General features: G+C 42.9%; 1 protein-coding gene across 1 annotated transcript in view; it reads right to left on the bottom strand.

Moving 5' to 3' along the window:
* Positions 1 to 25,015, bottom strand: part of piwil2 (piwi-like RNA-mediated gene silencing 2) — a 63,438-nt gene that overhangs the window by 14,935 nt on the left and 23,488 nt on the right. The window contains exons 6-15 of the mRNA XM_060856698.1: positions 23,306 to 23,386; positions 21,275 to 21,388; positions 20,121 to 20,309; positions 18,544 to 18,628; positions 15,659 to 15,748; positions 11,817 to 11,957; positions 10,890 to 11,003; positions 9,073 to 9,261; positions 6,836 to 6,937; positions 2,471 to 2,587 (exon numbers count right to left, since the gene is read on the bottom strand). Coding sequence (XP_060712681.1) covers positions 2,471 to 2,587; positions 6,836 to 6,937; positions 9,073 to 9,261; positions 10,890 to 11,003; positions 11,817 to 11,957; positions 15,659 to 15,748; positions 18,544 to 18,628; positions 20,121 to 20,309; positions 21,275 to 21,388; positions 23,306 to 23,386 — 1,222 coding nt within the window. The remainder of the gene's footprint in view (positions 1 to 2,470; positions 2,588 to 6,835; positions 6,938 to 9,072; positions 9,262 to 10,889; positions 11,004 to 11,816; positions 11,958 to 15,658; positions 15,749 to 18,543; positions 18,629 to 20,120; positions 20,310 to 21,274; positions 21,389 to 23,305; positions 23,387 to 25,015) is intronic.

Raw genomic sequence — 25,015 nt, 5'->3', positions numbered from 1 at the left:
GACACCTCTACTCCAGGGAAAAGAGTTTGTCTATTTATCCTATCAATGCCCCTCATGATTTTATAAACCTCTATAAGGTCATCCCTCAGTCTCTGACGCTCCAGGGAAAACAGTCCTAACTCTGTGTAACTCAAGCTTTGCAAACCAGTAACCAAATAAAATCATCCATGCTTGATGCAACACATTTACCATGGCCATAATGGAGAGCTGAGGCATTCCTATGATCACTCTGACCACATAGCTCTCAGAGTTTGCTGGTTTATGTTGGAGGGTGCAATGTATACCTTGCATTTGAAAGGCTCAAGCTAGTAAACAGGAGACCTTACCTCTCTCTCGGCATCAGCCACAAGCATTCCTGCCCCATGGTGGAGAAAACTTGGCCTATCAACAGTGGTCAGTCAATTAAAAGGGGCATTGTTCTTATTGTTGGCAAGATGTCGGGGCTGGGGTGGGCCCACTGGTTCACCAGTTCCACTTAATGTGCACTGATAAGGTGGCACTATGATGTAGATTTCTCCTCCTTGCAACTGCTCAGAGGGGAAATAATTGGGCCAGTTGTCTGTGAAGAAACACCCCATTCTCACCATCTCACTCATTAAGGTTTAGGTGAGAAGGTCCATCGATCAATTACTGGATACTTAAGGGCCTCAACTTGCCACCTCCTGGACTTAAGGTTTTGGAATGCAGTGCTCATGTCCCCACCTGCGATTGTCAAGTCCCACTTGCTCTAGAAGTCTGTCATAATATGGAGAAAGTGAGGACTGCAGATGCTGGAGTACCAGAGTTGAAAAATGTGGTGCTGGAAAAACACAGCAGGCCAGGCAGCATCTACGTTTCGGGCATAAGCCCTTCTTCAGGAATGAGGCTGGTGTGCCAAGCGGGCCGAGATAAAAGGGGTGTAGAGGTGTGTGTGTGTGTGTGTGTGTGTGTGTGTGTGTGTGTGTGTGTGTGTGTGTGTGTGTGGTGGTGGGGGGGGGGGGGGGGGGGGGGGGGAGAGAGGAGGAGGAGGAATTTGGGGGAGGGGCGCTGGGAATACGATAGGTGGAAGGAGGTGAGGGTGTCATAATATGTCTGAACAGGTTGAGGAGTCATATCTACCATCCGCTCTATTACCTACCTTGGTTATGGGTGAGAAGGATATCTTGTTTCATGACTGGTGTGGGGTTAGAAAGGACAGCCTCCAACTTCCCCAACAGAGGGCCCAATATACAGAAACATTCCAGAAGGAAATCCCAGTCAGAACTGGCGATTGAGGCGTACTAGTTCAACTCAACTTCAAAATAGATCAACGTGTTTATTTCAAAACGTGGCTGCTTCTCAAACTGGTTTTCCCTTCTGGGATAGATGAGGGGTGGGTTGGCTTTGACTGTGACCTCCCCATCTCCACAATAAGATAATAACGAGCACACCCCTGTAGAGGAGGCCTCAACTGGTCATCCTTAGACAGGAAGCTGAATGGCTGTGTTTTTATAGAAGCTCCCGTCAACTGTTTTTCACATTTGACTATTAATGTGGAAGGGATCAGTTAACTCAGTTGATTGGACAGCTGATTTTCAATTCAGAGTGATGCCAACAGCACCAGCTGAGGTGACTACGAAGGACTCTCCTTCTCAATCTCTCCTATCACCTGAGGCATGGTGACCCTCAAGTAAAACTCACCAGTCATCTTGCTAAAGAGAGAGAGCAGTCGGATGGTCTGGCAACTTTACTTTGTGTCAGAGTCATACAGCAGACTGCTTGATAAGAAGTTACATTATGCAAATAAAGCATCAGGACGACTTGAATGTGGAAAGTTTCATTCAAAACCCTTAACAAAACCAGCTGTGTAAGCAAACACGGAGCAATAGTGACCCTACCTTAGGTAGAACTCTCTCCACTTAAACATATTTTGGGTAATGATGTCATATGCAGCTGAGGACAGGTAGAAGACTTGTTTAACCATATTCGAACAACAGAACCTCCTACAGTACATTCCTCCCTTAATGAAGCTGAGCCTCAGCCTTGAATTTAAGCTTGCATCTTAGAACAGGGACCTGATCCCACAAACTTTAGAATCCCTACAGTGTGTAAGTAGGTCATTTGGCCCATCAAGTCCTCACTAACCTTCTAAAGATCATCCCACCCAGACAAACCGCTTTAAACAATTCCTACAACCATGCACATCCGTGAACACTGAGGGCAATTTAGTCAAGAGGATCCACCTGACTTGCACATCTTTGGATTGCGGGAGGAAACCCACGCAGACACAGGAAGAATGTGCAAACTCCACACAGTCACCTGAGGGTGGAACCAAACCCGGGTCCTTGGCGCTGAGAGACAGCAGTGCTACTCAGTGAAGCACCGTGCCGCAAAACTGCAAGTCCTCCCAGTCTGGCTGATACCTACTACTGGGGTCTGTGCAACAGCCCGAGAATCAATTATACCCAATAGATGGCAACAAATAAGCCTCGCGCAAGATTCACACACTCACCAGTGGTATGTCCACACCCCACAGTTCTCCACCCAATTTGCAGTTTATCTGCAGCAGGATCTTTTGGCAGATACTTCTCATCCTAACAGTTTGAGAGACTGTCCTCACATTAATCACCTGGAGAGATGAAAACATTACTGATCAAAATATCAATACACAACAAACTCTTTTCCTGCTCCTGTCATGCACTCTATTATCTGAACATGGATAGAGAGAAAACTATTAAACCAAGCAGCTGACTGGTTAACTGGATAAAATGTCAAGCAGAATCATGGTAGCTGTATATTCCCTCCATCTCTAGATTTTTGGGAAGCCATTGACCTGACATTGACCATTCAGTTCAGATCCCTGGAAATATCTTTATCAATTAATCCCATTTGATCACCTTGACTGTCCCTCAAACCCACTTTCCTTGAACTGCAAGAATGAGTCCAAGAACTGATTGGGTCCTATTTATCACTGGTTCAGGTAATATTCACAGACCCTGAATATTGTTAACTTGGCAGAAAATAAGAGCCCAGACAATAAATTACTGCAGATGCTTGTGATTAAAGACACCAAGTCGTGGAACAATTGGCAGGCCAGGCAGCAGCTGTGAATAGAGAATCAGTCAACATTTCACCTCAAAGACTTAACTTCAGAATTTGAAGTGGTTAGATCGAACAGTAATGAAGTAAACAAAAAATGATGGTAAAATGAGTGACGGAAGCAAAAAACAAAACCATGTCTGTGCTGAACAAGGAGGACTGAAACAATGACAAGAACTAAAAAGGGGATGATAATGGGACAACTGTAAAAACACCATATGGTCTAGGAAGCATCATTAGAACACAAGCACCCTACCGAACACTTGTCTAGATGAAAAAAGGGTGCAGCGAGCATGATCTGATTTTGCTGAACTCAGTATCGTCTTTAGGATTCTCTGAAGGCACAACACATTCTCTGAAGGGTCCAAATGAAAAGGTGAGATGATGTTTCTCGAGACTGCACTGAATTTCATTGAAATAGAGCTCAAAGTAATGGACACAGTGGAAAGAAAGAAGTGTTACATTCCTAAGAGAACTGGACGCCCAAATGTTTAACAGCAGCAGAAACTTTACCGAAGCACATGCTCAATCTTTCAGGCGGCAAGCTAGACTCTGCTGTTTCCCTCAAACAGCTGATGTCTACTTGACATCAGATGATCAAGCTCAAATCGACAGCTCAACATACATCTACAAATACAGAGAAAAAAAAGCAATCCATATTTGTTCTGGCAAGATTTACCCTCAGTTGACATTATCCTGTTTTCTTTGGACGAGAAGAGATTCAATTAGAAATAGACAATTGGAGAAAGATCAGGGAATAAATCCATGATACTGGCCATGAGTCCACCATCATCCTGGAATGCCAAGTGTACAGCTGGCTCATCATCTCAACTGTAAGCTGTCTTCCTTAACATCTCTCCCTGTCAGCTCTATTCTCATATCCAACAGGAGCTCACCGAATTCTTGATTGCTAACATGGAGACCATCAAGTCAGCTGCTTGTACCTTGTCCCCAACCCCTTCCACGAGCTAACAAGGCTAAACGACCCCTTCATCTGCCTCATGCCAATTCCAACTTGCCTCCAATCTTCAAACTCTGTGGCCATCTTGCCAATAGTTTGATATTTAAATGTGCCTGTGACAAATGTTAACTATCCCTCCTTGTCCTCTTGCATATCCCTGCAGCATTGCACATGGCTGGTCTTCACTATTCTTTTTCGATGCCTTCTTATTATTGTCCATAGGTTGAGAGTATCCTTGTCTTTCCGAATGCAGCCAAAAGAATCCCTTGCAATGACTTTTCTTTCAGTCCCCACACCATTCTCACTAGTGTCTCCTAAGGATGTAATATTGGCCCTTTCCCATTTCTCATCCACATGCTGTCCTCTAAAGTCATTGCAAAGTGTAACATGAATTTTCAGTTGGATGTGGACAATACTAAGAGAACCACCACCTCTCTTCAGCAGAGATAGTGGAGAAGCCATCAGAAGAGAGTTTGTGCACAAATTCCCACCAAATAAATATTGGGAAAGCTTAAGTCAATTCTTCATTAGTGCAAACTAGTTCAACTCCATCTCCTCTGCGGCAACAGTCTGAAACTTGGCCATGCTGTTGGTAATCTCAGTGTCATATTTAAACAAGGCACAAGCTCCCAACACTTTATTTTCACCATTATTAAGATTGCTGTCCATATTGCTTTCCTCCTGACATGCCTACCTCCTGGACCGTTTCCTTACGTGGCTTAAAATCAACCTTTGTTTGAAGTGTTCCAGCAAAACACCCTGGGATGTTTTATCACATTAAAGATGTTATACATAGCTAACTTGTTGGAAAAGTTACATCATGATTTATATTTTATGATCTTTTTAACTAAGCACTGGGGATTAATTTCCAGAATCAAATACAAATTCAGATATTAGTGTTAACTTGAGAAAGGACCATGAGTAAACTATTGATGCAACTCTTTCTTTAATGACAAAAATAGGATTGGAACAGTGGTAAAACTCTGCAAACATCAGTTAGAAAAACTTTGGAAAAAAAAAGGAGATTGAAGAAGCCAACAATACATGGGAAAGGAGATGGTTTCAGGACACAGATGAGACAGAGGGCTTTAGATGTAGAAGAGATGAAGTGGAGAAAGGAACATGAAGTAGCAAGTGGCTCACATGGAACACAGACTGTTAAAGACATCAGTCAGACACAAAAGCTGTATTGCCAAAGGGAATACAGTCTGGTTGTGTTTTATTAAGTACAGCAAAAATTCTTAACTCATTCAAAGCATCCCATGATCAGACATGTTCTTGGTTTATAAATAAAGATACATAAAGATACACTCTCACACACAGATGAGAAGCAACATGAATTCAACTGGGACAACACTACCATTATAGGACAAGCCAAACAGATAACAGCCAGGGAATTCCTAGAGGCATGGCACTCATCTACAGATTCAATCAATAAGCACATCGACCTGGAGCTAATATACCGACCACTGCAACGGACAGCTGGAACTGACAATGGAAGCGCCAGAGGAAACATCACAGAAGCGCTTCACAGGAGGCTCCCAAGCACTGAGAATGTCACCTAGACAGGGGACAAAACTTCTGCAACACAAATTCCCAGCTCGGCGAACAGAACCACAACAAAGATACTGATCACTGTATACACAATATTATATTGCACCACTTTACGTATGTGGTGCATAACTGAAAAAACGTGACCAAAAAATGTGGATGGAGTAGCAGTCAATGGAAGCATTGAGGGAGTGATTGCCTTAACCCTGTTGTTGCAGGGATAGGCTCCCTCCCCAGGTTACAGCAATAAGCTTCTAATTTTTGGTGATGGCAGACAAGCTGAAACCTAGAAAGGACAATGACACACAGGCAATGATTCCTTTGGAAACTGGACTTTATTCCCTTTATGGGGAAGATAACAGGTAATCACTTGCCCGTTGACATTGAGAGACAGAAGATCTTAACAATCGAAGAGGAAACTCTAAGAGACTTTCTTTTGGTAGGTGATTAAGTATTATGAGGCTGAGGTCACCATAATTATTGATACCATTGGTAAGCCCAAATACCCCTCTCAAATTTGTTTACTGCCACTGCTATTCATCCATTCACACAAACAGCTGGCTAAAACTGATCATATTAAACACTTCTGCCCTTCTTCAAACCAGATCATCTGTCTATCAAAATCCTTGAGCATTGCTAAGTTTACTCTCAGTTGCTGACAGTCCTTTCCCCTTTGGTATGACATGGTAATACCCACTTCCAACACATTTCTTTGGTACAGAACCAAGGAGGCTAACTCAAGTGGAATTGGAAAACAGCAAATCAAATCGGTGTGAAAGACCAAATATTCACTTCCTGGTTCTCTTGATACATTCAACCATAACATCAGGGGAGGTGATGGCCTAGTGGTATTATCACTGGACTGTTAATCTAATATTCTGGGGACCCGGTGTCGAATACTGCCAGGGCAAATGGAGGAGTTGGAATTCAACTGAAAGAAAATCTGGAATTAAGAGTTTGGAGATAACCACGAATCCATTGTTGATGGTGAACCAAATGGGTTTTTCTAACCAATGTCCTTTAGGGATGGAAACTGCCGACACGTGACCCCAGACCCATAACAATGTGGTTGATTTTTAAATGCACTCTGAGCAATGAATGCTGCTGAGCCAGCAATGCCCACATCCCATGAATGAAACTCCTCTCTGGGAGAATAGTGGGTTAGTGTAGTCCACTAACACCGTGGAGATTAAAGTTTCAGAAAAAGTGTATACATAACTATCTTTCCAGAACCAGACTCCCACTGTTAAGGAGCTGAACCCTTACCTGCGAGGAGACTGGAGATTGCACACAGCAGAGTTTCTTAATGGCATGGTACAGGTCATCACGGTTGCCAGTCACTATGCATACCACAAGCTTCACCGAATCCTGTGAACATTAAGGACAAGCATACCATTTTAACAGTTCAAACTTGTCACACCATGTTGGATTTAACTGAATTGTTGCACTGTAAATAATTTTGTGCTGATGGCCAACAGTCCCAAGTAACCGTCTACACCAACAGTCCCCAGTGAGCAGTGCCATACCGACTAACAGTGGAGGTGCTACAAAAATCAGCTTCCCCTACTCAGTCCCAAACTGAGCTCACCCATGTCCTTAGACATCTGCACTTCTTGCTAAGGAAGGAAGGACAAAGAACTTCAAGTTGCTTGCATTTGCCACATTCCCAAAGCAATTTAAATGCAATTCATGTCTTTTAAACTGGATTTACTGCCAATGAGGCAAACAAAGTAATTTCAAAAACATGTGATTGCATAAATAAGGAGCTAAATCTGTTAGAGACTTTTTTTTAAATCAAAAAATATCAGTCATGGGAGTGGGGATCATTTATTGCTCACCTCTTAAGGATGCCCTTCCCAGAGTGCTATGCTGTGATGCCAATTGCAAGGACCAACTAAGGATGTAACTAGTAAAGTTCATCAGGGGAGCCAGTCAATGTGATGTATTTGGACTAATGGGATACCTTGGGACCAGTAGTGGGACCTCACTATTCACAAATGCTCATGATTAAGATGGGGGAATGAAGTTAGTATTTCAAAATTTGCAGGTAACAAAGCTGTGCAGCAGAGTGAGCTGTCAGCAGGATACAGAGATATTGCACTGAGTTGGACAAGTTCATTAAGTGGGTAAACGCATGGCAGATGCAGTTATGCAATGACATGAGAGGTTGGTACCAAAAATAGGAAGGCAGACTGTATGCTGTGAATGGAGACCTGGATATCACAGATACATAAAAACTGGCAGAATTCTGTTATGACGGAATCTTTGATGAGTATTCAAGACAGCAGATAGAGCCTCTAATGTCAACAAGATAGCTAACGCAGCATATGGGATACTTGATTTCATTCATGGTAGAGAGCAAAAAGATAATATTTACAAGGAAATTGCCAGGGTTTGAACTATTGAAAGAAGCTGAATAGGCTGAGGCTGTACTTCTTGGAGTGTCAGAAGCTGAGGGGTGTTCTTATTGAGGCTGATAAAATCATGAGGTGCAAGGATAGCATGAAGAGACAGCATCTTTTCCATGGGGGAGGGTGCTCCAAAACCAAGGGCATAGGTTTAAGGTGAGCTGCCTAAGGAAGTGGTTGAGGCTAGCACAATTGCAGCATTTAAAAGGCATCTGGATGGATACATCAATGAGAAGGATTGAGGGGGATTTGGGCAAAATACTGGCAAATGGGACTCAATTAATTTAGGACATCTGGTCAAGTTGGACCGAAGGGTCTGTTTCCATGCTGTACATTTCTATGACTCATTGGTTAGCACACAAATAGAGGACTCTGCAGTTCTGTTCACACCACAACAGGAAGGTTGTGACAGCATTAGGGATTCTCTGACGTTCCATGGGATGGAGAAACTGAGCTATAAAAAAAAAAGTCTGGACAGACTGATTATTTTCTTCAGAGTAGCAAAGACTGAGAGGGAAGGACATGATTGAGGGGGATGGATAGGGTGAAAAAACTGCAGCTGTTCCCCTTTGGTTGAGGGATCAAATCACAAGACAGCACTGCAAGAGGCAGCAGAAAACAAATTGCACTTCCAGGATGATGGCAATCTGGAATGGACTGTGTGGGAAGTTAGTGGAGGCTGGAAATCTTACAACCTTGATTAAAAAAAAATTGGAGAAGGACTTAAATATCATGACACAAGGATTTGGGTCATGTGCAGAAAATTTGGCTTAACATGCCTTTACAGACAGGGACATTGGAACAGATTCTATGGCCGAAGGGCCTTTTTTGTGCTTTCTGACCCTATAGAGCTGCACTGCTTTTCAAAATCTTACAGAAACAAAGGAAGGGGGTCAACAGCTTAGCACTAGAAAAGCTAAATAAAAAGCCAGGCTGCTGAGACAGCAACATCAAGTTCCACAGTGAATCCAGCAAACCATTCTGTATGAATGCATATATCCAAAACAATGCAGCACTACACAAGTAGATTTTGATTTCAAGAACTGCATTTCCCCCCACTGCTGATACATCAAAGGGCAAAAACCTGTCACGTACATTACTCCCCAGGTACGACTGGAGAGTTCGGACATAGGTCTGGGTGCGATCGTCCTTCAGTTCGATGTATGCAGGCTGCTGGAAGGTAATTCCAATGGGTTCTGCCACCTTTGACATGAAGCTGACGAGATCCTTGGCATGTGTTGCACTTTGCTTGGTGTACAACAGAGCCCAGCAGTGCAGTGTGGCCTGTACTCAAAACAAGCAATTACACATTTAAAATCAACCCAAACATTCTAGAAGGAAAGCTTGCTTGTTTTGCTCTTCTCTAGCTTTCTCAGTAAGTGGACACAAATCTATGTCCATGTTGGTTGTGCTCCGACAGCCTATGGAGTCAAGTCCTCCAAGTTGCCTTTCAATCTTTGTTCAGTAAGCACTGAAGATGATGAGTACTCACACCTCTTAATAATAAATCCCACTGCAGAGACTTGCAAAAGCAGAAGAATTCAAGTTGCTGTTTCCTGTCCTATATTTATTCCTCAACCAGCTTCTCAAATCTGCACATTTATCTAATATCACATTGCTGTCAGAGTTGACTTGACTTCTGCTGCTAAATCACAGCAGTGACTTCACATCTCATGGACCGCTGGCTGTGAAGCCCCTGTGAGGCTGTGAAAAACCGAACAAAACACAATTTTCTTAAAAATGAATACAATCTATCATCCGGCCCCTCAATTCAGAGATCAGGCATTATTTTATCCTGATGTTCCACACTTTTTATGTTCTCAGGAGTAGTGAACGGGCAACTCCAATGTTAGAAGCTAAGGAAAATTGTATTTGATACCAACCAAATAACATGAAAGTCGACAATAAACTGGAAGAATTGTAGATGCTGGAAAACAGAAACAGAAACAAAAACAGAAATAGGTGGAAAAAGTTCAGCAGGTCTTGCAGCAGCTGTGGAGAGAAATTAAAATTAACCTAACAGGTCCGGTGACCCTTCTTCAGAACTAACAGAACTAAAAATACACATCTTGGACCTCATTCTCAGCATCTAGATCTCTCATTTCTGTGGGCTAAAAGAGATGGAAGGTTTTAAACACTAAGTACATGACTCTGAAAGGCTGAAGGGCTCCGGCCCAAAACATTGATTTTCCAGCTCCTCAGATGCTGCCTGACCTGCTGCGTTTTTCCAGCAACAGACTCTCAAACATGACTCTAAAACCCGAAGTCCAGAAACACGTCATTAATGCAGCAAAAGCTGGCAAGCCTTACCATTAAGTGATGAGGTTATATTCAAAGAATTCTACACATGACAAAACTTCATGAACAGTGATTGAACCAGAAATTACACCACATTCAGCATGACATTGGATTGATGGGACAAAGAAAATGTGTTAAGGGATTCTATGACTGGAAAAGGTCACTCGGATTTAATACATGCACTAAACATAAATCTAACAGATACGAGGAAGGCTGAATTGCTGAACTCCAATTTGTAAGCTCTTAGTACACGACAATGGAATCAGATACATCAATAAATCTTATCTTTGTAGAGCTGCGACAGTGCAGAATGAAACTATTAAGCCCATTGTGTCGACACCAGCTCTCCAACTGAGCATCGTGACTTGGTTCAAATTTCCTGCCCTTTCCCACAGCAATTCCCTGCACATCAATTCTTGTAAAATAATCATCTAATTCGGTCTTGAAATGCCTCAAGAGAACCTCCCACCTGCCATATTTCCTGTACTGCATTACACACCTGAACTACCCACTGCTTGAAAACATTTATTCTCAAATGACTAACATCTGACAACCAGAGTTACATCCAACTGTGGCAATGTCAGATTGCTGCATTGATCCTCAGGTCTGCTTACCGCTGATATTACTTTTTCACGGACAACCTCTCTCGACCAGTTAACATCAGCCCCACTTGGAAACGATCTGTACCGTACTATGATCTTTTCTGGAGGTAAGATTCTTCCTTCCGTCTATCAGAGATGATTTGGCAAGAGCAAAGAAAGGCAAGAGTTAGTGCAAATAATCCTGACAGCTTTGCAATTTAAAAAGTTGCTTTCATGATATGCAATCTGTTGGTTTATTTATGTTGGTTCATTATTCACCCTGTTCAATATGCCATTTAAAATATGGGGTCCCTTTCCTACTCATGTTCTCTTGCCACCTTCTTTACAGGGTATTAGTTTTGACACAGACTTCTTTAGCGTGTACAAATGTTATTCCAGAGGGTGGGGCTTCAACGTCAACACCAAGTGATTGCTGCATTGTCAGAGATGCTGCCTTCTGGATGAAATATTAAACCACAGCCCCAGCCGATCTTTCAGATTCATGTTAAAAGATTCAATGAGATTCAAACAGTGACAACGTCCTCTGACACATTGTAACCGCAATTGGACTGCAAAAGTACTTGATTGGCTGTCAATGCTTCCAGCAGCTTTCCAGGACATGGGCCGGTTGGTACTAACAGGGGACAAGCTGGCAAAACCACTTGCGGCCACACTCCACTCAGACCCAGAACATGACGACTTAATGTCAATTCCGGTCTTTTTGGTGAAGTCCCAAGCTCATCCCACAGCAAATTGCGAACTCAATCCAGGTGCTTTGCAAACTAACACCAAGAAACTCGATGCAATTGCTTGCCCCTGCATAAGCACCCCTACCCAAGGGGATGGGCTTTCTCCACATGGGGTACACAGCCAGCCCACACTTGTTGCAACATATCTCTGCCACCCCAACATTTCAGATTGGCAAGCTGCTTCCCTACAGGATAGAACATAAATACCTGCCTTATAGATATCTTCATCTATGACAAGCCCCCAGTGTGCCAGCTCTTCTTGGACAATGGCATTTTTCTTGATGTTGTTCAGCAGTTTTCGTAAAGCCATGTGGTGCTGTTCTGGAGACAGGTTGATCTGCACAGCCAGGTCCTATAAGTTCAAACCAAAACCAGCAATCAGATAAAACAACTGTAACCATAATGGTTAACCTGGATAAACATCAATTCAAAGTCTCAGTGGTAGCACTCCCACCTCAAACAGATGATGATCATGGATTACAATCCCACTCAAACGATAGAGCTCAAATCAGGATGTTTTGAGTAAGATGTTAAATTGGAAAACAAGAATAAAAATAAGACTTTACAAGATCAACCCACATTTGAGTGTCTCAAACTGAAAGAGAAAACTTCCCCAGCAATTTCTCCATTGGCGAGGTGCACAATCTCCTCAGCATTGTACAGCACAGGAGTCACACACTAATCTGGTACAAATAGATTTGGCAGAGGAGGAAGCAGAAGCTAGTTGATCTTCCACGTAGATTTATTCACAGCACCAAGTGCACAACACATTTCACATCTGCCAGTCATCTGGTGGAAATTGGTCCTGACAGCTGCGTCATAATATTGCCCCAATAAGTACCAATTGCTCTCAATGAAAGCCTGCACACATAAACACTCCATTGACAATATTTGCAAGATGGACCACAGGCAGGATAGACCAGATATGCTACATTTTCATGCTCCACTGATTTGCAGATCTTCCTCAAGATTTGGCTCTAAGTGCAGCATGGAACCTGAACTCATACTGTGTACATTTAGTCCAGTAGCATGACTCACTTGGCTACAGTACCCGAAATGTTGAAGCAACACTTAATGAAGTTGTAATTTTGTTCGCTGAACAGGCAGGTTTATTATCAGACCTTTCGTCACCATGCTAAGTAACATCATCAGTGAGGCTCCGGTGTAGTGCTGGTGTTCTGTCCTGCTTTCACAAGACACACACGGGAATTCCTAGAGGCCTGGCATTCAAACTGGAACTCCCTCAATAAACAGATTTGGACCCCATTAACCAACCCCTCAGAAAAAGAATGCAGAGATGATATCACCCACCTTCAGAGACCAAAACACACAAACACCAGTTCTTCACTGGAGCCTCACTGATGTTACTTGGCATGGTGATGCAAAGTCTGAAAACAAACCTGCCAGTTCAACGAGCAAACTTACAGCCTGAACCTCAACCTGAGCTACAAATCTGATCAAAAATCTCAACACTTACTGAGTGCACCCATTTTCACCAGAATTCAAGTGGATATGGTCAATCTAATATCTCAAGCTCAATCTTTCACTAAGCTAGTTTATCAGTCTGGCAACAGAAGTGTTACCTGGACATTGCTGTCAGCAGCAGGTTATAAATATAGACCGACACCTTTCTTGCATTTGCTGAAACCAAGACTTCCTTCCCCAGACTCTTGGATACCTCAAAAGATGGATGGTTCTCTTCCATCTATCTGAGTAACACACGGGTTTTTGTACCTCAAGTTTAGTCTCTGATTCATTTGATATCAGCTAGAATGTTTCCAAACAGTTCGCTATTTCACTCAGATCCCTCAAAATAAACGTCAAAGGAGCCTCAAGAGGTATTCCATGGTTTCAGTGATTTTAAGTCGACGGAGAAAAACTGTTTTCAATGGCAGGAGGAAGGGTAATAAGGGTTTTATAACATTGGTGAGAAACATTACAGGGAGCCATGAGTTTGGTTTTAAAACCAATGTTTAATGTGATTGAAAATACATTACACAGAATGTAGAACATAGAACAATACAGTGCAGAACAGGCCCTCAGTGTTGCGCCAACCTGTGAACTAATCTAAGCTCATCCCCCTACACTATCCCATCATCCATGTGCTCATCCAGAATTGTCCAAATGCGCCTAATGTGGCTGAGTTAACTATATTGGCAGGCAGGGCATTCCACACCCTTACCATTGTCTGCGTAAAGAATCTTCCTTTGACATCTGTTTTAAATCTATCACCCCTCAATTTGCAGCTATGCTCCCTCATACAAGCCAACGTCATCATCCTAGGAAAAAAAACTCACTGTCCACCCTACCTAATCCTCTGATCACCTCCTTCTCTCCAATGAGAACAGACCCAAGACCCTCATAAGACCTTCCCTCCAGACCATGCAACATCCTAGTAAATCTCCTCTGCACCTTTCCCAATGCGTCCACATCCTTCCAGTAATTGGGCAACCAAAACTGAATACAATATTCCAGCTAAGGCCGCACTAGTGTTTTGTACAGTTGCAGCATGACATCACTGTTCCGGAACACAATCCCTCTACCAATAAAAGCTAACACACTGTCCGCCTTCTAAACAGCACTATCAACCTGGGTGGCAACTTCCATGAATCTATGTACATGGACACAAAGATCCCTCTGCATATCCATGCTACCAGGAATCTTTCCATTGACCCAGTATTCTGCCTTCCTGTTATTCTTACCAAAGTGAATTATCTCACTTTACTGCATTGAACTCCATTTGCCACCCCTCAGCCCAATTCTGCAGTTTATCCAAGTCCCCTTGCAACTGCAACATTTGTCCACATAGTAAAGTTGATAGAATGGTAGACAGTCATCTGCAAACTTCCTAACCCATCCACCTACGCCTGCATCCACATTGTTGATAAAAATAACAAACAGCAGGGGTCCCAAACAGATCCTTGTGGCATACCACTAGTAACCAGACTTCAAGCTGAATATTCGCCATCAATCACTACTCACTGCCTTCTTACAGAAAGCCAGCTGCTAATCCAACCTGCTAAATCACCCTCAATCCTATGTCTCTGCATTTTCTCCAGCAGCCTACCATGTGGAACCTTATCAAAGGCTTTACTGAAGTCCATGTACACCACGTCATCCAAGTCCATCATCCACATACAGGGTCACCTCAAAAAAACTCTGAGGTTTGTGAGACACGACCTGCCCTTGACAAAACCATGTTGACTATCTCCAAACAAATCGTTGCTTGCTGGATGATTATAAACCCTATCTCTCAATTCTTTCCCAAACATTTCCTGCAACAGACAAGGCTCATTGATTAAAAAATTACATGGGTCATCTCTACTGCCTTTCCTGAACAAGGGGACAACATTTGCAATCCTCCAGTCTTCTGATACTAAACCTGTAGACAATGACAACTCGAAGATCAAGGCTGAAGGTTCCTCCATCTCCTCCCTAGCTTCCCAGAGAATCCTCGGATAAATCCCATCCGACCCAGGGGACTTAGCTACTTTCACACCTCTAGGAATTGATAACACCTCTTCCTTACTAACATCAATACTTTCTAATCTAATAGCCTGTATATCAGCCCTCTCCTCTACAATATTCTCCCTATCCTGAGTGAAAACAGATGTGAAATATTCATTTAGCACCTCTCCGATCTCTACAGGGTCGACACACAACTTTCAACTTCTGTCTTTGACTGGCCCTACTGTTACCCTAGTCACCCTTTTATTCCTCACACACCTGAAGAACTTACTTGAATAAATGGTGGCAGGGAGCCCATTATATTCTAATGTTGGTATTAGAACTGATTCGGCACTTGAATCAGAAACTTGCGAAACGGATCAATTATAGGATTGAGTTGAATTTGTTATTTCTTTCAGAGAGCCAGAAGGAACACAATGGGCTGAACAGCCTCGAAATTCTACAATGAAGGAAACGTTTACACCTTATGGCCTCTGCAAGCCACACATCAATACCTGCCCACAACAAGAAGTGACACCAGTTAATTTATATTGCAAGCCACACAATACACGTCCAAGTGAAACAATGAGCTGAATTGCTACTTGCTTTCATCGCACGGAAATCCTTCCTCATCTGATCAGGGATCCCAGTCATGAAAGACAGTTCGGGTACAAGGAGGATCTCGCTCTGGATAGGCTGTGGGTAAAAACGTGCACAGGTTCAATTCACAAGCAATATTGAGGTCAGCTCACCCACAGAAAACACTGCCACAACTTCTCTACTTTGTGGTGTATTTCAGAGGAACCTATACTTGTGAACAAACACCATGAACAGGCAAGCGTATGTTGTGAATAGACAAGGCATAGAAATTGATCATAGAAGAGGATGTCAATTTTGCAGTGGGAGAAAGGTTAGGTCAAAAAAGATGATTCCCGGGTTGAGCAACTGCATGAAGTGACAGAAACGGAGGACATTCTTCGGAGAGCAGAGGAAGTAAAGGGAAACTTATGAGAGCTATATAAAAGCAAAATTTACTTGATTGATGGAAAGGGATAGGTATATACTGCAGGGCAAGAGTTATTGCTGGGGCAAAGACAATTATGGTGCGACTCGGCAAGATTTAGGATGTACAGAATTGGCAAGGAAACTGCAAGACATGGGCACAATTGAAATATGGAGCTTGGTCAAGGAACAGCTACTGTGAGCATTTGATAAGTATATATCTTTCAGGCAGGGAGAAACTTGTCAAGCAAGGGAGCCATGATTTACTAGAGAAATTGAAAGTCTCGTCAAGAGGAAGGAGTTTGTTAGGTTGAGATGTGAAGGCTCAGTTCGGGCACTTGAATGTTACAAATTAGCCAGGAAAGACCTCAAGAGAGAGCTAAGAGGAGCCAGGAGGGGACATGAGAAGTTGTGAGCAGAAAGGATCAAGGAAAATCCTAAAGCTTTCCATAGGTAAGTCAGGATTAAAAGAATGATGAGACTAAGGTTAGGACCAATCAAGCACAGTAGTGGGAAGTTGTGCTTAGAGTCAGAAGAGATAGGGGAAGTGCTAAATGGATATTTTTGGTCCGTATTCACATTGGCAAAAGATGATGTTGTCGAGGAGAATATTGAGATTCAGGCTACGAAAACAGATGGGATTGAGGTGCACAGGGAGGAAGTGTTAGCAATTCTGCAAAGTGTGAAAATACACAAGTCCCGTGGGATGGATGGGATCTCTCCTAGGATTCTCTAGGAAACCAGGGAGGAGATTGCAAAGCCTTTGGCTTTGACCTTTATGTCGTCAAAAGACTTAAGGATGGCAAATGCTGTTTCCTTGTTCAAGAAGGGGAGTAGAGGCAACCCTGGTAATCAGAGACCAGTAAGCCTTACTTCAGTTGTGGGTAAAGTGCTGGAAAAGGATATAATAGATAGGATTTAAAATCATCTGGAAAGGAATACATTGAGGAGGGATGGTCAACACTGTTTTCTTAAGGGTAGGTCGAGCTTCACAAACCTTATTGAGTTCTTTGAGAAGGTGACCAAACAGGTGGATGAGGTTAAAGCAGTTGTTTTGGTATATATGGATTTCAGTAAGGTATTTGATACGGTGCCTTATGGTAGGCTATTGCACAAACTACGAAGGCATGGGATTGACGGGGATTTAGCGGTTTGGATCAGAAATCGGCGAGCTGAAAGACAACAGAGAGTGGTGGCTGATGGGAAATGTTCATCCTGACATTCAGTTCCTAGTGGTATACCGCAAGGATTTGTTTTGGTGCCACTGCTGTTTGTCATTTTCATAAATGACCTGGATAAGTGTGTAGAAGGATGGGTTAGTACATTTGCAGATGACACAAAGGTTGGTGGAGTTGTGGATTGTGCCGGACGATGTTGTGGGTCACACAGGGACATAGAAGAGCTGCAGAGCTAGGCTGAGAAGCGGCAAATGGAGTGTAATGCGGAAAAACAAGAGATGATTCACTTTGGAAGGAGCAACAGGAATGCAGAGTACTGGGTTCATGGTTAGACTCTTGGTAGTGTAGATGAGCAGAGAGATCTGTGTGTGTGTGCATAGATCCCTGAAAGTTGCCACCCCAGGTTGATAGAGTTACTCGGAAGGCATACAATGTGCTAGCTTTTATTGGTAGAGGGATTGAGTTTTGAAGCCAGGAGATCATGCTGCAGCTGTACAAAACTCTAGTCAAGTCACAATGAGTATTGCAAACAGTTCAGGTCACTGCATTTTAGGAAGGATATTAAAGCTTTGGTAAAATTCAGTGGAGATTTACTGGGATGTTGTCTTGTATGGAGGGAAGATCTTACGAGGAAAGGCTGAAGGACTCTAAGCAGTTTTCGTTACAGAAAAAAAAAGGTTGAAAGACAACTTAATTGAGACATATAATCAGAGTTAGATAGGATGGACAATAAAAGCCTTTTCCCTCGGATGGTGTCAGCTAGCACGAGGGGACATAGCTTTAAATTGAAGGGTGATCAATATAGGACAGATGTCAGAGGTAGTTTCTTCAGTCAGTAGTAGGGACATGAAACGGCCTGCCTGCAACAGTAGTAGACTTGCCAACTCTGCATTTAAATGGTCATTGGATAGACATATGGATAAAATGGAATGTGACAGATGAGCTTCAGATTGGTTTCACTGGTCAGTGCTACATCGAAGGCTGAAGGGCCTGTACTGCACTGTAATGTTCTAAAGATTTTTGAAGGAGTAAACAAAGATAAAGTGCCACTAACAGGAGAGTTAGTGACCAGATGGGACAGATGTAAGGAAGGTCATCAAAGCACCAGGGGTAACTTTCCTTTAGACCCATTGGGCTTCATTTCTTGAGACAGTCATGGAAACAGGCTTCAAAACAAGTTGCAAAAGCGAACTAGGTGACTGTATGACTTGATGAAATCCAATAAGATGAAGAAATTACAACAGGATTATGGCAAAGTGCAGAGAGCAAAACCTGAGGAGTTACTAATGATATCACAATTTTATCTGGTACCTTTCCCTGTGGTCCATACTTCTGTTTAGGTCGATATACAAGGAGAGGCTGGTTCAAATCTTGAATGGTAATTCCATAGGCTTGGCTGCAATCATAAAGCCAACATATCAATAACATTTCAATCCTTAACTATGAGGCAAACAGATCACGAACTTTACAGATTAACTTCAAGGTATCCATCCTGAACCTCTCCACCTTAGTTATACCGTGAACTATAATCATTTGTGAATTTTAGGGAACACAAGCATTAAAAATAACAAGCTACATCTGAAATCCGTCCTACTGACACACATGTAATCCAATCAATTTTCCCTGGCACAGTGCTGAAACAACAGAACATGAAAAATATCACCATGCCCCCTCAAAATCAGTTTTCAGCCATTTCTTTATTTGTATTGCTTTTTTCCTTGTCCTGGGTATTTAACACTTGATGTCATATACCCAGGCAGGATCTCATGCTTAGTAACACAGCCTGATACATTTGGTGTCAATGTGGATAAAGGGAAGGACTGCAAGGTGGATGAACAAATTGAACCGGCTCTAAAGGGCAAGACACCAACCAGGTGGGAGAAGCGGTTGAGACTGGGGTCAGTATGGTCAGGTGCATTGACACAGTTCTCTGCAGCCAGATTCAGAAGCTCTGAATGTTACACTTCCTGAAGGCTGCCAGGATTAAGGATATATCTTCACAAACAGAGAAAAACCTGCAGTTTGACAAAGGGAACTAATTACAAAGCAATCAATGGCACCAGAAACTCTTGGGATAATGCTCTGTTGAAAGAACTCACAGTGCTAAGGTTCAATTAGAAAACAGAACAGTGCAAATAGTGATCTCTGGATTGCTACCAAACCACTCGACACTTGGTACTTGGCCAAGCAGATAAGAGAATTTCAAGTGCAGCTCAAAGAGCAATGTAGGAAGGAGGACGTTGATTCACAGAGCAAGAGCGTCAACTGCAAATACAGAAATGGCAGCACAAGTTAAAAATATCTTGCTCTATTTTTCCAGTCCTCTGGCAAGATCATACCTCAAGATGTATGTGAAGCTCCTTATTTAAGGAAGGATATAATTGCATTGGAGGTGTGACTGTGACTGTTCACTCGATTGGTCCTTGGTTGCCCTGTGATGAAAGCTTATGTAAATAGTACCCACACTCTCTGGACTTCAGGGGTGGGGGGGAAACCAAGAAAAAAAAGAGGCTCTCACAGTAAGACACCAGATCCGCTGAAACAGGGAAACTTGCACAGGGACCAAGTGTCAGAATAAGGGGATCATCATGTTGGTCAGAAAGAGAGGAATGGTTGCTTCTATCAACAGTCTTTTGAATTTTCTACCTCAGAGGGTTGTGGATACTCCAGCACAAAACATACTTAAGACACAAAAAGACAAGTATTTAGTTTCTCAAGGCATCAGGGATATATGAGGAGCAACAGTAAAGTGGACTTAAAGCTCAGACTCAGTTAAGTAGTAGAGCCAGCACAACCAATCACAAAGTATGCCCCAGCCCCTCTTAATGATCTTATGGATGTGGACAAGTTAGCAATCGCCATTCTTGTTTTGTGAAAGTCCTGCTCACCTGTAATAGTCACAGAAGGTAATGTCTGTGCCATCTGCCATCTGAAAGTAGCTTGTCGGGGCTTTGTCCCAGTCTATGTCATCAATGCGGTAGGTGCGATTATTATACTTTGTCATGATGATGCTGCCCACTAACTGCTTCGTACAGTCATCCTGGAAATTCTCACTGCTCTTTTGGTATATAGCCTGCCTGAAAAGAAAGGCCAAATGTGGACTGGAGTCAATACGAAATACAGCTGACATTCTTGATGAAGTGGAGAACAGGGAAGAAATGTTATTTCTTTTGGGGGAGTAGGAGTGAGATTGTGAAGTAAGAAACCTGAATATGTTTCAGGAAGAATCCCAGCTCAGATTCTTCAACACTGGGGTTGAGAATAGTTAGAAACACACCACACAAATCATCCAGACATGATTATGATGCCCCCAATGTCTTCACCAGGTAGGAATTGCTGCTAAACTACGAACTCAGCACCATTTCTATGGGAAACCTTCAAGAAGCAGAGACAGTTGCCATAAGGTAACACAGTAAGTGCGCATCATTCAAATCCTCAAGTTTGTTCCACTCTTCATTGAGTGTGCTTGATCTGTCTCTCAATGCCATTCTGTTGCAGTGACTGTCGTGGGAGAAACTATGTCCTTGATTTCTACTCCTGTTACTGGGAAATATGTTTGCTGATTTTCCCCTTTAATAACTGCGCTTTCAGTCTACTCAGCTTTCTTAAATACTAATCCTGCTTGGTAACCAGAACATGTACTTCCTGTTTCTACCCTGATAAACAATTTTCTATCTTTTGAACAGCTCACAGATCAGTAATCTTCCATACTGAAAATAAAACAAGACCAGATTTGTAACAGCTGACCTCAAAAGAAATAATCGGTACATGAAACTCGTGGCAGTGGCATATAGAGGAGAAAGTACTAGCCACCTGTATTGGCTCAATCGTGTCCTTTCTCATGGGATCGCGGCTTCCATGTTGCTTCCGTCGGTCAAGCTACCAAGTATTGAGGCTCCAACAGGGGCAAGTGGATTCAATTTGACTTGTGCAAAGCTTGCTGGACATGAGTAAGCAAGTACAGTAGATTGTGACTAGGAGATGGCAAGCCAAGTTCCAACAAGTGCACCTTGAACTGACAACTATTGTTAAATATACTCACATAACATCAATGACAGAGTCATTACGAATTACTTTATGGGACACGTCAACAAGTAACATCAATCCTCCGTCTGTTCTTCGAATGCTTGCGGAGTATCCTGGCCATATCTGCAATCTGTACCACAGAAACTCCTCTTAGATACATAAACAAACAACTGCATATTGTCCTTGGGCAAGACACTGGCCAAATATACATGTTTCGCATGACTAAATTATTGACTTGAGCTTTGTGATCATCTTTACTAACATCACCCTATCTATACTGATTACAAACAGAACTCTTGCTGAAGCCTAACTTGTGATTAGAATCAAGGCACCAAACTTGAAAGGGTTCAGAAAAGATTTACAAAAGATGTTGCCAATGTGGGCAGGGTGGTAGGGGGTTTAAGCGATAGGAAGAGGCTGAATAGGTTGGGGCTGTTTTCCCTCGAGCATTGTAGTTTGAGGGGTGACCTCAGAGAGGTTTATAAAATCAAGACAGGCAGGGATATGGTGAATAGTCGAAGTTTTTTCCAGAGGGTGGGGTAGTCCAGAACTGGAGAGCATAGGTTTAGGGTAAGAGGGAAAAGATTTAGAAGAGACCTAAGGGGTAACTTTTTCATGCAGAGGGTGGTGTGTTAAGGAACGAGCTACCAGAGGAAAAGGAGGTGGCTGTACAATTACAACATTTAAAAGGTATCTGGATGGGTAGATGATTAGGAAGGGTTTTAAGAGCTGTGGGCCATAAATTGACAAGTTGGACGAGATGACAGAGCAATTCAATTAACCAAATTTCAGATTATCCGAGGATGATCTTAGGTCCAGATACAAACATTACATCAAAAAGATGTTTCCAACACTAATTGTGTCTTTTGTTTACAGTGATTAAAAGTGAACTCAGCTTATTGAAATGCTGCCAAAAACAGTCCTGGTCATCGATGGGAGCTTAGGCACTGTCTCCAAATAACTGACTACCCACCCTCCCCCTCTCTCTCTGTCTCCCCACATTTTCCCTGGAGTTCTACACAAGGATGCACCCTAAACACCACCTCTCCCTCCACCTTCCGCAGATCATCTCTCCATCATCCTGATGGCAAAGGTGGAACTTGTCAAAGTTGTGCACACGGTTGCGTGCTCGTGCTATTTTATCCTACCAAAGGCAGCAGCTGTCTTGTTGCTGGTGTCCAGTCCGACTGCCCCGGAAAGGGGGTGCTGATAGGGAGGTCAGCTAGGATTCGGGGCAGACAAGGGGCAGGATGGGGGTGGACGAGGGGCCAGGTTGCACAGGTGGATGGGACTGGGGACTGAAGCTCAGGCGCAGTGCGCTATTGCCTAGTCTGCTGAACGGGGAGCGGACTTAGCAAGTGTTCGCTATGCTCTAATGTGGGATATCTGGTCGGCATGCATGAGTTAGGCTGAAGGGCCTGTTTCTGTGTTGTGTATCTCGATGACTTTATGAACTTATTTTGCATTCAATGCACCAGGTATAAAACACAGACTCCTAACAGCCTTGCTAAAAAAAATCCTTCTGTTGTTCCCTGCTACTGTGAACCTTCATAAATTGATCATTCCCATGCCATTCTGTCGCAGTATCTCAGAGATATTCCTGACTTGCATTTTACATTTCCTCCCAAAATTAACTTGTCCACAAAAAGCTGCACTTAACAGCATCTGCCTGTATGGGGTGCGACATGGGAGTTGGTAGATAGCACCAAAAGGATGGTGAAAGAGAATGCATTAAGCAATTCTCCCCTAAATTAAGCTCAACAGCCTATCACTTTCCAACAGTTGCAATTACAATTCTAATCCTCCTGCCCTCACAGTGTACCCCAGCACTTGGCTGGGCTCTTCAAAGAAATTCTCCAAGCTTCACTGCTTTCCTATGTTAAGTCTTGGAGATTCTGGGATGCATCCCACCTGACTCAATGACCGAGCTTACCCTGGTGGTGAAAGCTCATGTTTTCTTTTCAACTTGAGGTCTGAAGAAGATCGTCACGAGAAGATCATTAATATAATTTTCAACACTGACATCATGTCATTTAATCACACCAACCTGTATTGAGGAAGAACAATCGCACTTGTTGGGTCATAGAAATTCCGTCCAACTAATTTTAATTCCAAAAGCCTCATAGCTCTGCAGAAAAAGGAAGGAGTAACAAATCAACGCAACAGGACCATTAACATGCTTGAGTATTCTCTTGCAACATACATCAAAACAAAGCCAAAGACAAAGAAACTTCAAATCAAAATTATACAACAGCAATTACACACCCTATATTCACCAACAGCACATTGAAAATCTGTAGAAACAGACCGGGAACACACACAGACCAACACTGCATACTCTGCCTATCCTCAGTCCCTTCCGGTGCTGTCATAACTCGCACTCTCATTGGTTCTATTTGTGCCAGTATGAGTGATCTTGAGCGAATTAATAATTTTATCATCCTGAGAATTTTAGAACGAAAAAAACCAGGAAAATACGTTGAAAAGTTTTTCCACTGTCACCATGAACTGCCACCATTTTAAGAAAACAAACAAAAAAGGTAGAGCTTAAAGGAGCTCATCAGTCCTGAACCAGATCATCAACGATGCATGCACTGCCAGTTCCCCCCTCCACCACCTCTCTGCCATCCACACAGGACTCAAACAATATTGAACTCTTCAGGCACTGGCTTTTACCACTGGACCAATTCCCTGTTGCCACTGCCTCACTGCTGCCTGCACCAGACCCAATGTCAGAGTCATATCTCTCACTACTGGGCCTATCTCAACATTGCTGAACTATCATTCTGCCACTGCTTCACCACTGCCAGCACCAAATCCAACCAACAACCACATTGCCGAGCCTCAGCATCATCTTTCAACTGTCAATGTAGCAGCCACCAACTCCAATGCCAGGTCCTGTACTCGCTCCAGAAAAAAAAATAAGTAGGTGCTCACTCGCCACTGCTGCCATGAGATCGCAAAGGACCCACTCGCAACTGCAAGATCTGTGCTGGGCTTACAGAGTCCACTCTGGGATTCCTTGCTGCCAGAGTTCAGGACGAGGTAAATAAAACAAAAAAAGCAGTCGGATCAGATGAGCCCGGAATCACGAGCCCTACTCTGCCATGGTGGGACATCAGTTATCTGTCAAAGCTTCTCTATTCATAAAACAATTTGACTGTTTAGTCTGTGAATAAGAAACGGACTGTTAACTTTATCAACACAAGAGCATTGACTGCAGATGACCAGAAAGCTGGGGAATGTTGACAATGACGTGTATTTTCATCTTTTATGTAAAGCTTGGAGTTGTTTTGCCCAGGCTTAATTTAATATGTCCTGATAAGGCTTGTTGTTCTTGCATACCAATTTGTCGAGTTGTCCACTGACAGTGTGGTCCAGGCTCTATGCACAAAAAGACTGAAGTACTTTGTGAAGTGTCTCAATAATTCACCAAAAAAATTAGATAGCACCTTACAAACCCAAGATCAGTTTCATCGAAAAAGGAAGAGGGCAACAGATACGTGGCAAGACCACCACCTGCAAACTCCCCTCCAAACCACTCATCCACCAAGTGTTGGAAATATATCACTGCTTCTTCAGTGTTGCTGGATCAAAATCTGGAATTCCTGCCCAAGTTATTTGAGAGTCTACTGACAGTCTACATGTCTTGCAGCAGTTCAAGAACACAGCTTATCCCTGTTTCTCAAGTGCAACAAGGAATGAGCAAAAAAATGTTGGTCAGCCAGTGACACCCACGTCCCAATAATAAATGAAA

Source organism: Hemiscyllium ocellatum, chromosome 48 (genome assembly GCF_020745735.1).
Source record: "Hemiscyllium ocellatum isolate sHemOce1 chromosome 48, sHemOce1.pat.X.cur, whole genome shotgun sequence".
NCBI classification, from domain to species: domain Eukaryota; kingdom Metazoa; phylum Chordata; class Chondrichthyes; order Orectolobiformes; family Hemiscylliidae; genus Hemiscyllium; species Hemiscyllium ocellatum.
This window is presented reverse-complemented; position numbering and strand designations above follow the sequence as displayed.